At 41.0% G+C, this 14,027-nt stretch overlaps 1 protein-coding gene across 1 annotated transcript in view; it reads right to left on the reverse strand.

Moving 5' to 3' along the window:
• The window catches only part of LOC123248576 (phospholipid-transporting ATPase ABCA3-like), a gene marked incomplete at its 5' end in the record, with an annotated part of 354,036 nt that overhangs the window by 74,044 nt on the left and 265,965 nt on the right, over positions 1–14,027 (reverse strand). Inside the window, one exon of the mRNA XM_044677403.1 lies at positions 11,223–11,468. Within this exon, the coding sequence (XP_044533338.1) occupies positions 11,223–11,468 (246 nt within the window). The remainder of the gene's footprint in view (positions 1–11,222; positions 11,469–14,027) is intronic.

A 14,027-nucleotide genomic window follows, 5' to 3' on the forward strand; every position in this document is an offset into this window, starting at 1 on the left:
TGAATGTAAAATCTCATGCCAAAGGGGACTGCCCCCTAATTGGCTTTTTGTCAATGTGCCTAGCAATCATTGGTTTTGTTCTCTTGCTCTTTTGTTCCCCTCTTGACCCCAAATTATTGTAATTTCCCCTTACAAAGTGCAATATTGCATATACCTCTAGTTAAAGATTTTCAGAGATATAAGTTGATTGTGTTCTGATTCATTGAGGAAACTAGGCATGTAAATCTGGGAGATTTCTACATGCTCGTTTTCCAATGGAATCACAGGTGGATTTGTGTAATTAGGATTTGCTCCCCAGGACTCTCTTTCCCAGCATCCCATCTTTGTTCTCATGTTACATCCTTATGTTTTGGAGATAAAGTTGTGAGTGTAGCTCTACCCTCTCTCTTTTCCCAGGAATGTGGTTTGTGGAGGTGGGGTGAGAGCCTAGCAGGTGGTCAAACTTAAGTTTTGTACTTTGTACTTTTATTTCTTCTACATCGTGTTTGTTAATAAATCTTATAAAATATAATACTTGGAGTTATTGGATATTAATTTAAATTTAACATTGTCAATGAAATTTGGATGTTTCTTAGAATTGGTTGCAATGGAATTTGACTAATGTACTCACTCCTTACACCTCCCCAGTCTTTCCAGAAGAGTGTAAGATTAAAATTAATATCCAGGGGGCAGCTGGGTAGCCAGGCCTAGAGACGGGAGGTCCTAGGTTCAAATCTGGCCTCAGACACTTCCCAGCTGTGTGACCCTGGGCAAGTCACTTGACCCCCATTGCCTACCCTTACCACTCTTCTGCCTTGGAGCCAATACACAGTATTGACTCCAAGACGGAAGGTAAGGGTTTAATAAAAAAAATTAATATCCAACAACTCCAAGTATTATATTTCATAAAATTTATTCAAGAACAAAAGTAAAACCCTGAGTAAAGAAAAGTTTTCCCAGCTGTGTTAGGGGCAGAGCTATGCAAAATTTATATCTGCCCTACGCTAGCATGTAACATGAGAGGGAACATGGGAAGCTGGGATTTAGAGTTCTGGGGGGCAGATCCTAATTAAGTAAAGGGAAAATTGACTGATAGACCTAAGCAGGCTGGCCACTCTTCCTCAAAGACTATTCTACCTCTATACCTGCCTTGTAACTCTTTGCTGTGTAGCACCACTGGCTTTCGGCTTTGCTATAAAGCATAACTGATTTAGACCATGTCATGCTTGCCAGAATCTTAAAGCTATAAGTTTGAGTTGAATATTTTCCATAGTATACAGTGGGACCTTGGTATTAACATCACTGTCAATATTTATGCAAACTAGAATTTGGGGATATTGCAGAGAGGGGTTTCCTAGTCACTACAGAGTGATCTTAGCACACCACCCAGCTGTTGTCTAGGCAACCCCAAGAGCAAGGGTACAAGAATATTTCCATTCTTTTCATTTTCTTTTAGTCTTCAGGAGTCAAGTTCTACTCTGGTTAACTTTTTTAGATGCTAAGGGCAAAGGCAGGGTTATTATTGCTACAGAGTACTCCAAGCTTCCCTAGTGGCCCTAAAGGGCTAATGGGATCCTTCTTAAAAGTTTTCTAATTCTTACTTCTCAGAAGTCTCAGCCTGCAAGCCAGCAGTTGGCCTTGTATTTTTGGCTTGAATTTTTCCCAAGAACTTTCTAAGAGAGTCTCCTTTGTAATAGGATATGACTTATGAAGTAACAGTAGTTCCTGATGAGATTTGAGCTCTTCTCTTCTGGGGCAGAGGAGAGTTCCATTCATCCACCCACTCCCTGTACCCTTGGCTCTTAATGATGAAAAACCAGAGATAAAGGACTTTTTCAAGGGACTGATGGTAGGTGGGTGGTAGGTGAATACTCACATATTCTTCGGCATATTTCCATACCAATATTCAGAGTATTACAGAACCGCTGGAATTCATAGTTATAATACAGACTGGAGAAAGCCATTGCTAGGCTATAATTTGGTATTAACTGGAATATAATATCGAGGTTTTGGGAAAAGTTTTTCAAACTTGTGTCTGTGATGAGAAAGAAAAAGCTTAATTAGTAATGTTTACTTCTCATCTCCCCTTCCAGGCTGACTTCCTCTTGTGACTTCCCTTATTCTGTCCATGATACTCCTACCTTCTTAGGGTTCAGAGGAAACCCTTTGAGTCATCTTTGATTTTCCATCCTATTCCCTACTACCTCATTTTCCAATCCTGTATCCTTTCCTGTTAATTTTTCATTTGCAGTTCCCCTAATAATGTCTCTGCCTCCCTTTCAATCCCTTAACAAACACCCCCTACTTCTGACTCCCACTCCTGGTCCTCCCTCATTCCCCCAAATTTTAGGCTCTCCCTCAAACATTGCATCCTAGAAGTGTTTTTTAGACCACACCTGTGACCTCACTGGTATAGGAAGCTCCTGATGTCTTAGAGAGAAACTAGAGAGCATAGTGATCAGATAGACTTCCAGGCCTGCAGTCAGGAAGTGTATTCAGTGTCTAATACTTTGTGACCCTGTTTGAGTTTTTTTTTTTTTTAACCCTTGTACTTTGGTGTATTGTCTCATAGGTGGAAGAGTGGTAAGGGTGGGCAATGGGGGTCAAGTGACTTGCCCAGGGTCACACAGCTGGGAAGTGGCTGAGGCCGGGTTTGAACCTAGGACCTCCTGTCTCTAGGCCTGACTCTCACTCCACTGAGCTACCCAGCTACCCCTGAGGTTTTTTTGCTAAAGAAACTATAATGGCTTGCCATTTTCTTCTCCACTCATTTTTACAGATGAGAAAACAGAGTCAAGGGATTTGTCCAGGGTCACACTGCCAAGACCACAGGACATTCTGGGCCACTGAGGCAAAGTAACCAGTAAAGACATATTTGCAGATCTGCTCTAGACCCTGGTTTCACTGTCAGAGAACACCTGGCTTTAAGGGAGAATTCTTTAATTGTCTCAGAATGCCCTGATCAGGCATTTGTGATAATTCCCTCTCATACTTGAGCTGTATCTTCAAGACAAATGGCATGTATGTATACATCCTTGAAGACCCTAAAACCTTTTGTAGTTCAAAAGAACTCTCTGTAGTTTGTGATAAGAAACCAAAGAGAACCTTTGTAGGGGCAGCGGGGTGGTTCAGTAGATTGAGAGCCAGGCCCAAAGATGGGGGTCCTGGGTTCAAATCTGACCTCAGACACTTCCTAGTTATGTGACCCTGGGCAAGTCACTTGACCCCTTTGCCTAGCCCCCTAGTGCTCTTTTGCCTCAGAACCAATATCCAGTATTGATTCTAAGACAGAAGGTAAGGGTTAAAAAACAAAACCAAAGAGAACCTTTGTAGCTTATATCCTATGCAGTTGCAGTTTTACTCCCTAATAGCCTTGAAAATTTGTATGCCTATTCCTTTGATCACTGAGCTCAGATTTCTTAGAAATAGTGGACTAAAACCTGAATAAATTAGAATTGTGCATTTCATGATCCTTACTCCACCCCATGAATTAATTCATTTGCATCTGAGAAATTTTGCACTTCTCTCCTTGACCCTTCTCTCCCTTTTTTGTCTCTTGCCTGTCAGCTTTCTCACTCTCTCGCTCCATGACTCTCCGCTGGTTAGAGAAGGCATGGGGTAAACTGACACCCCAAGCTGCAAAGCATCATGGCACTCTTCCACTGCTAGTAAGTATCTCAGGCCAGATTTGAACTTGGGAAGATGAGTCTTCCTGACTCTAGGCTCAGCACTCTATCCACTGAGCCATCTTGTTGCCTGGTGACCTGCCCAGGGTTTCATGGATGATATGTGTCAGAAGCAAGATATGAACCCAGTTCTTCCTGACTCTGAGATTGACTTTCTCCATATCATACCATATTGTCAATTCATCTCTAGAATTAAAAGATCACTTCCATCACATCATTCTCCTGTCTCAAAACCTTTAATGAATTTCCATATTCTAAAAAAAAAGCCTCAATCTCTCAGCCTAATCTCCAATGACCTTCGAACTTATCACCTATTATCCCCTTACACAAACCATTTTGTTACATCCACACACTCAAAACCTCTCAAATTTAATCACTCTCACCCCATTATTTGTCCCAACTCTTGCTTCCACTCTTTACACTGTGAAGAAACTATAGAGAATCAGAACTGTCAATCATGCCTGTACAATCTGGAGTATCATAGCCCTAATGTTAATATATGCCACGGGAAACAAGCTTGAAATTGTTCACTTTGATCCAAATTCAACTTATGGTCACACTAAGAGTCAAGCTTATAGAGTCAAGCTATTGGAACCCCTACTCTGGGGGTTCCAATGCTCTGAAGAGCCACACTAGCTTACCTTCCTCTCCCTCTTTCTGTGTTCCTAAGCTCTTCTGATATCTGTATCTGGGTGCCTGCACTTCTTAAGTCATTCAGGAATAGTCCTGTGGAAACATTCTCACTTTTTTTTCCCCAAAAAAGATTTAAATGTTTACGTCTAGAGCTTGCAACTGCCCCAGGTTCCCACTGATTTTTCCCTTTTTAACATGAACTCCGTGGGTGCCACAAAATTTTAAACAGCTTGTTGAAGAAACTTTATATCCCCACAATGCCAGGATCCATACTAGATCCCTTTCTTTCACATTGATTTAAATTCTATGGTACCGATATGCTGACAAGCAGATCTGTGAAATACACAATGCTAACCTATCTCTAACATTCTCTGCATCAAATAATCACATCAATTACTTGCTCACAACACCCACAGTCCATTTCCCAGTTATTGTTTCAAGTCATGCCTATTCTTGGACAAGAAAAGTACCCTGATGCTCCTTGGGACTATTCTTCCTCTCCTTACTACCTATCAAAATTCTATTCCTTCTCTGAGTCCCAAGACAAATGTCCAAGGAGCCCATGCTAACCACTCTTGCCTAAAGTCCTTTCTCTCTCCTCTGGACTCCTACAGTATTACAGTTTGTACTGATACTCTATTATTCTTTTTTCCTATGTATCTGTCTGAGCATTCTTGCTTGAGGGAGACACTAATATGGTGCTCATTTGGGGGAAGAGTAATCCTTAATACTTTACTTGACAAACATTTCTCAAGGGCATACTATGTTAGTGGCACTGTACTAGATGCTATGGGAGAATTAAAAGATGAAGAAAACATGACCCCTGCCCAGTTGAGCAGGAGATCAAGGGATAGGAAGAGTCAAAGGTAACTCTTTAAGTTTTAGAAATAAGGAAGCCAGAAAGAGAGGCAGGTTTAGGGGGAAGATAATGAGTTTAGTTTGGGATGTGGTACAGTTAAGATGATGCAGGATATTCAGATGGAGATGTCTAGAAGGCGGGAGGAAATTGAAATGTCTTCCTTCTGAAATTGCCTTCATAAACTCTGTATGTGTGTTTGGGTGTGTATATACACACATATACAATATACACACATATAACAAGTACATAAGTACGCTTGCACACATATCTTGTATGGGTCTAATTATTTACATGTTGTCTCCCGCATTAATATTTATTTAGCACCTGCCATGTGCCAGGCTTCTGTTAAGTGCCTTACAAGTGTTATTTCACTTTATCTTCACAACAATCCTGGGAGGTACAATTGAGGAAACTGAGGCAAATAGAGTCAAGACGACTTGCCCTGGATTGCAGGGCTAGTAAGCGTCTGAGGTATATTTGAACTCAGGTCTTCCTGATTCCACTAGAATGTGAGCTCCTTAAGTACCATTTTTTGCTGTTCTGTGTATCCTTCATGCTTGGTACAGAGAAGACTCTTATTAAGTACTTGTTGACTGACAAATGTAGGTCTTAATAGAGAGGATAGTGTTAGATATAGAGATCTGTGCATCATCCTTCTGAAGGTGATATCTGAAGCTATGGATGCAGTTGCTAAAGGGAGATGGAGAAGAGAGCTAAGGCCAGAAATAAGTGAGCAAGGCAGCAATATTTGAAGTCTGGGAATATCTTTATTCTCAAGGTAACACAGTAGCTAAAAACTAGAGAAAAGATGAGGTGGGGATTTGATAATCACTCCATAGGTCTTTCACTGGCCCTGATCAAGCTCTCTCCCTCCCCTTTCAAAGTCTTGAAGCTAGGAATTTTCTCTCCGTGTCTTCTGCTTACATACTCTACTATCTGACACTGGGTTTTCTTGGGGTTTCTTATTGTATGCTCATGATTTTGGAGACCTCTGAGGGTTCTCCATCATTACTTACATTTGCAATTATTTGGTACCTAGAAGTCATCTTGGATTCCTCAGGATCCTTACCAATCCCCCTTCCCCCCGCCATATCCAAGCATTGCCAAAGCCTGTAAATTTCACACTTGAAATTTCATCTCTTGAATATGCCCCCTTTTCACCTCTGCCACTGCCACTATGTATGATCATTGCCTCATACCTAGAACAATTCGATGGACCACAGAGGGTCTGCCTGCCTCAAGTCTCTTCTGCTCTAATCCATCCTCTTTTCCAATCATGTCACCACTCTCCCCCATCCCAATAAACTCCAGAGTCTTTCTGTCACTTCCAGGACCAAATACAAAATGCTCCACTTGGCATCCAAAGTCCTTCATAACAGCCTGTCTTACCTTTCCAGGCTTCTTATACCTTTCAGTCCAATGACATTGACCTCTTGGCAGTTCCATGAACAAGATATTCATCTCTACACTCCAGGCATTTTCTCTGACTGTCTCTCATGCCTGGAAAGCTCTCCGTCCTTATCTCTGCCTCCTGACTGGAAAGCTTCCTTTAAGTCTGAATTAAAATCCCCCCTTCTACAGGAATCCTTTCCCATCCCTTCTTAATTCTAGTACCTTCTCTTTGTTAACTATTCATTATCCTATATATTTCTTGTTTGTAACTGTTTGCATGCTGTCTCACCCATTAGATTAGAAATACTTTGAGGGCAGGGACTGTCTTTTGCTTTTTTTTTTTTAATCTCCAGTTCTCATCACAGTGTCTGCCACAGAGTAAGCACTTACTAAATGTTTATTGATTGGCTACTAGATGGTTTGGGCATTTAAATTGGTAAATGGTCTTTTATGTTGAGTGTCGAGGAGGAACAATTTGTTATTAGTTATTTTAGTTAATAGTTACACTAGTTATGGAGTTATTATTGATAATAGCCAATTGTCTTAAACCAGGCCTGGCAGTTCTTGTTTGGCCCTTGGTCATATCCCTATCCTTGAGTCCATTTCTATCCATTTACTTATTGATCCTAACCACCCCATGAACATGCCTCCCCTTCCCTCACTCTGATTCACCAGAATGGATAAGGTACTAAAGTACTAAAGTATTAAAGTACATGTGTGTAGAATGGGGTCCTGGAGAGGAATGTCCTTACCCATTTCTTTTATGATGCTATTAAAGGTGAATGGAATAATTCCCAAGATGAGATTTATAACTATGAGCTTGGCACACCCACTAGCAACCCCAGAGAAAAGGAAGCTCATTAGATACATCAAAGGGATGTTAGCCCAGGCAAACAGCATTAACATCATCAAGGTAGCTTGAGGGTGGTCTTTCTGAACATAAGCTTTTTCATCCATGGTTTTCAGGAGAAGCTTGGGTATGGAGACATTTTTCAGGAGGAAGGAAGAAAGGAAAGAGAGAATTAATAAAGTATTAAGAAATCAATTCTGAGTATCAGAGGGGAATGCACTAGTCTCTATTTTAAGGACAAGTTTTGCAACTCCTTACCAATCAGTTCATCTATTGCAACTCCTTATCAATCATCAAATCCAGCTCTATGTAAAAATCTTGGCACATTGTGAAGAAGGTAAGAGATAACCTTATTTCCTCAGCAGGTAGGTAGTCCCTAATGTGCAGCATTCTCTTACTGTCTTTGCCTATTTTTCTAGTTGTAATAGTTTCTTCTTATTGGTAAGACAGTCACAGAAGGGATGCTTAAATCAATGCATATGTCTCCTTCAAACCTTGAGACGAGATGTTAGGGAGCAAATATATAAGGAGCTTAGCCAAAAGAGGGTCATTCATGTTTCTGTACATTGTAGGGAAATGAACACTTGACTGAGGACAGGGAATCTAGAAACATCTAAACTGCGTTCCCCAGGTGGCAGTAGCTAAAATAGTCGACTTGACTTTCTTGGCTAGTGTCTGATGCTGAGCATCATTGTCCAAAGGGTTAGAACTGTAACATGCAGTAGAATGTACCTTAATATATACATTGAGCAACACTTACCAGTATTAGCAAGCTGCAGAACAGGAAGAAGAGGAGATCCCATAACAGGGCAGAGATCCAGTAATTAGTTTTAGAGACTCCACAGATAAACTGGATATGTTTTGACTTTATGATTCGCTCACTGATTGGCAGAATAGCATATGCACTGACTAAAAATGATATTCCAAACATCAAGGTAATGGCAAGAAAATGTCCCTTAGGGCCCCTATGAGAGAGAGGACATGAGGGAAAAAAGAGATCAGCGAAAGATCAACCACTCTCAGTGATTAGTCAAGAATCGAGACTTGCCTTAGACAATTCCTAGCTGTGTGACCCTGGGCAAGTCACTTAACTCCAAGTGCCTAGCCCTTACTGATACTTAGCATCCATTCTAAAATAGATGGTAAAGGTTTTTTTAAAAAGAAGTCAATACTTCTGGATACTGGGGTTTTATAATATGTGGGAGATCCCTGCATGCTATCTATGATTTAGTAGGTAAGTCTTAGGGAATTGCTAAAGACTCAGACAGAGTAAGTGTCCATGGTCTTCTTCAGCATATTGCCCCCTCTATCATCTCTCTTCTTTCATTTATTTTCCACCTCTACCCTAATGGTTGCTTCTCTATGGTCTACAAACATGTTCAGGTTCCCCCCCTCCTCAAAACCCCCTTTCTTTGTCCATCCAGCCTCACTAGCTATCAGTTCGTATCTCTTTTGTTTCTAAACTCCTTGAAAAGGCAGTGGGCAATTAATGGCTCTACTTCCTTTCCTCTTATTCACCACTTAATTCTCTAGTCTGACCTTTGACATTGCCATTTAACTGCTCTTCAAAGTTCCTAACTTTGAAAGAGAAAATTTATCATAAATGGCAAATCTACTAGCTTTCCCCTCAATCCTAATCCTTCTTGACCTTTCTGAAGCCTTTGATAAGGGAAGGTAAAGGGAATAAATGTTTATTAAACATCTGTTATATGCCAATTATTGTGCTAAGTGTTTTATAACTATTACCTCATTTGATACTCATAACCCTATGAGGTAGGAGCTATTATGATCCCCATTTTACAGAGGAAACCGAGGCAAACTAAAGTTAAATTACTTGCTCAGGGTGAAATAGCTAGTAAGTTTCTGAGGTCAGATGTGAATTGAGGTCAGCCATATTCTCCTCTGTGATACTCTTCTCTTTAGGTTTTCATGTCACTATTTCTTTCCTGGTTCTCCTTCTAGCTGTCCAATTGCTCCTTCTCAGTCTCCTCTGCTGGATACTCATTCAGGTTGTTCCCATTAACTGTGTATGTCCACTCCAAAGCTCTGCCCTGGACCATTTTCTCTTCCCTCTCTAGACTGCTTCACTTGATGATTTCATTAGCTCCCATGGGTTCGATTATTATCTTTATGCTGATAATTCTCAGGTCTACTTATCCAGCCATAACCTCTTCCCTAACTTCCAGATTTACATTTTCAGATGTCCATTATGTATCTCAAACTGAATGTCCTGTAGGTATCTTAAAGTTGACATGTCCAAAACTAGGTGTTTAGATGGATAGTGTGTTGGACCTGGAATCAGGAAGACCCAAGTCCAAATCCAGTTTCAGATACTAGCTGGGCAGCTCACTTAGCTTCTGCCTGTTCAATTTTCTCCTTTGTGAAATGGGGATAATAATAGCATCTACCTCAAAGTGTTACTGGGATGGATAAAATGAAAAATTCTTAGAAAATATTTTGGAAACCATACAACATTATATGTAAGTGCTAGGTATAGATCATGATATTTTTTTATTATTCCTGCCCCCCATCCAAGTCCTTCCTAATTTTCCTATTATTGTTGAGTTTTGCCACCATTTCCCCAGTCACCCAGGCTTACAACCTAGATGACATCTTCCACTCTTCATTCCCTTTTATTCCCCTTATCCAATCTGTTGCCAATTCTCATTTTGTCACATCACTCCTATATGCTCCCTTCCCTCACTTCTTCTCCTTGAACACTCTTGTCCCTCTGGTACAGGCCCTTATCACCTCACACCTGAACTCTTGCAGTGGCTGGCTGGCTGGTCTCCCTGTCACAAGTCTCTTCCTACTCCAGTCTATCCTCCACTCAGTTCTCAAATTGATTTTCCTAAAATGCAGATCTGATCATGCCATGGGCCAATTCAACAAACTCCTAGCTCTGTATCATCTACAAGATGAAGCAAAAATCCCCTAGCAACCAAAGCCCTCCGGAATCTGCCTCCCTTCACCCTTCCAGTTCTAAAATTTTGTTTGTAAAACCTACTTCTGTCCATGTTCTCTGAAATCTGTTCCTCATACTTCATCTCCTATGCATTTTGCTGTTCCTTCTAACCACTTACTGTCTCCCATGCCTGGAATGTTTCCTCTCCTCATCTCTGCCTCCTGGTTTTTGACTTCCTTCACATCCCAGCTAAAATCCCACCTTCTACAGGAAGCTTTCCTAATACCCTTCCATTTTAAATAACTTTCCTCTGCTGGTTATATCCAATTTAGTCTGTATATGGCTTGACTGTCCCTGGTTGTTTGCATTCTGCCTTCCCATTACACCATGAGCTCCTTGAGAGCAAGGACAGTCTTTTGCCTTTCTTGGAATCATTAGTGCTTGTTATAGTGCCTATAACATAGAAGGAACTTAAAAAATGCTTGCTGATTGACATGAATTAGTAAGAATCGGAGGCCAGATTTGAACCCAAGTATTCCTAACTCCAATTCTATCACTCTATCCACTAATTCAGGTTGCCTTCAAGAGTATAACATCTAGGGGGCAGCTAGGTGGCTCAGTGGATTAAGAGTCAGACCTGGAGACAAGAGGTCCTGGGTGAGAATGTGACCTCAGACACTTCCTAGCGGGGTGACCCTGAGCAAGTCACTTAATCCTCATTGCCTAGCCCTTACCTCTCCTCTGTCTTGGAACCAGTACTTAGTATTGATTCTAAGACAGAAAGTAAGGGTTTAAAAGAAAAGTGTATAACAGCTAAAAGGAACAAACAGCTAGATAAATACTACAGAGATATATTGTATTAACTTCATAAGAAGGGAAGTTACACATACTGAAAGAACCTCTCTATAGCATCACTACCCTTAGGTGGAGGCTGAGGGTTGTTGGTGATCGTAATGGAAGCCCTATGGTCAAAAAACAACTTGTAGAGAATATTATCCACCATTGCCAAGGCCATGGGAGCAGCGTGGTAAGCCTGGTTGTTGAATAGAGCAGTGACAATTGTTTTATTTTCATGGTCTTGAAAGGAAATTGCCACAAGGAAATTTTCATCAAAAGTAGCACGATCTTGTGTTGCCTGGTAAATCAGGAAATCGTCCATAGAATCTAGGATTGGGAAGCAACATTAGAAAGTCAGTCAACTGACACTGGTTGAACACATTCCATAGCTCTAAACCAAAGCTTGTGATGTGAATATAATATAAAAAAAATTGTACACACAAGTCACAGAATCAAAGACATCCAGACTATGAGTACTCTTTAGTCCCAAATCACCATGACATTGAGACTCTGGAAGAGAATATATATTCTCCAGGGTTACATAACTTCTATTTGTTTAGCCTTCAGAGAGCAACCACAGAGTGTTGGGACATCAGGAAGTAGGAATAATGATACTCAAGGCAAATAGAGAGGTGGAGGAGATTTTGGGTCAAAAGGACACAATTCTGTTGGGGTAGTGATGCTGCCTCATGTCAGGGAACACTGAGATCCTAGGCTTCATCTTTGTGAGTGGGAAGAATGCCACAGCCATCCTCAGTGACAGGAATGCCACAGAAATCCAGGACTATCCTGGTTGGTACAGTCATGCTAGGAGAGAGAGAGGGAGATTCATCTCTAAGGGGATTTGACCTGTAGACCTAGGGCAACTGATATTCCAAACCTATATTCCAAAACCTAGAATAAACTGAGGGATGGAGGAATGGTTTGCCAAAGTGATACAGGGGGAAAGAGGTAAACAATACATCTACTTAACCATGAGGATGTTTGCCTTAAAACTAGGCAGAGTAGTGGGAAAAGATGCAGGAATGTCAGGAGGAGGACCACTACAAAGGGGAAGGATGGACTCCAAATGGTGCTACCCTGAGGCAGGGCCCCAGTCACTCTGCCTTACTTATGGTTATGAATGCTAGACTTGGAAGAGATCATAGAGATGATCTAGCCTAATCCTGTCATATTATAAGAGGATGAAACTCAAGTTTAATCAAGCAAAATAATTAGAAGCAGAGTCAGAGTTATGTTTTCCTGACTCTCAGCCTAGTGTTTTTTCCACAACACCATCCTCCAGGGCTCAAAATCACAAACAATATACTAAGTATATGGATTAGCATAGTATGTGGATCAGTGGCCTATATTTACCAATAGTACAATAACCTACAGATATCTGAGAGGATTTTGGATAGCGTTCTATCATTGATGTCACTCAAATCTAAAAATAAAATTGAAAAATAGATGAAGTCTGTGTTTGGATCTAATTACTTATTTTTGCTTATAGGGCCTTTCTTCTCTATTTCCCACATATCACTTATACTTAGATTTAAAAAAAAAAACAAACATTTTAATGAACTTATTTTCTTTATGTATCTTCTCTCAATCTTTTTTCTGTGTATTTGTATACTTTTGTTCTCTCTCTCTCTCTCTCTCTCTCTCTCTCTCTCTCTCTCTCTCTCTCTGTGTGGGTGTGGGTGTTAAAACAAGGCTCCATATTTTGCCCAGGCTAGAAGTAGAAATTGAAGGACAACTCATCAGTTCAACTCCACTACTGATCAATGTGGGAGCTCTGTCTTTCTATTTCTAGCCTAGGTCAGTTCATTCCTCCTTAGATAATCTGATCCTCCTTCCTCCACCCTGCTTGTCCTCCCAGCTTCTTACGGGCTTACCATATCGATGCCAAACTTAGTATGGACACCCAATAAGCATAGCCCTGACATAAAGAGATCCTCTGCCTTCCTGGTAGTTGGGATTATAGGCATATGTCACCTTCCTAGCTTGTTGCTTTCAAAGGTTTTTGAAAAACTGATAAATAAAAAAACGCGGCAGGGTCTTATATTCTCTATATCTCTGTTAGCTATTTAATTATAATAATCTGGTCCACTATAGAAAATCACCTTGAAAAAATTTGCATGGAGTTAGAGTCAAAATAGAGTTAGTAAAGGAAGCATTTCAACCAAACTATCCCAATATTCCTCTCCAAAGAACTTTAAAATAGTGTGTCAAATTGAATTCTGAGATAAGCCGTTTTTTTCTAGCTCAAAATATCTTAGGAATTTTGGAAGGAGAGGTCTATGACATTTGGGTGGGGGGCTGGCCTGGAGCAAAGATATACCGCAGCAACACTAGCTGTGGTCCGTGGAGGCTGCAGGAATGGCAATAGTTTCAGAAGCTTTCACCACCCTGAAAAGGTAGGGGGATTGGATAATTGGCCATAAAGAGATTTCAGAGGGCTGACCCATGTGTGAGCCCTGGGCACAGGACCAAGTACTGCTTAGCATTTTCATTGCCCAGACACAGTACTAGGTTGCAGTTCTAAAGCAGAGAGGGGCATTTGTGGTCAGGGACAAGGGAGCAGGGGCTCTGGTCACAGGTTCAAAGCAGAGAGGAGCACTAGTACTTGTGGTAGCAAGGGAACAGGGCCCTTCCTGGGTAAGGAAAAGAACATAGACCAGGACAACAATAACCCCACCTCTCCCAAGGTTATACACTCTACACTGATTTGGACTGCCCAAAAGGACAGTCCCTTGTTCTTGATTTGTTACTTATTGTCATGTGTGGGTAACTCATCTCTCCTCCCCACTAAGGGAGGTGAGGATGACATCATCTCTGGTAGTAGAGTTTTGACTATGAATGGGCTGGAGCTAATTCTATTTACACACCTCCCAACCTGACTAA

Source organism: Gracilinanus agilis, chromosome 1 (assembly GCF_016433145.1).
Source record: "Gracilinanus agilis isolate LMUSP501 chromosome 1, AgileGrace, whole genome shotgun sequence".
Classification (NCBI taxonomy): domain Eukaryota; kingdom Metazoa; phylum Chordata; class Mammalia; order Didelphimorphia; family Didelphidae; genus Gracilinanus; species Gracilinanus agilis.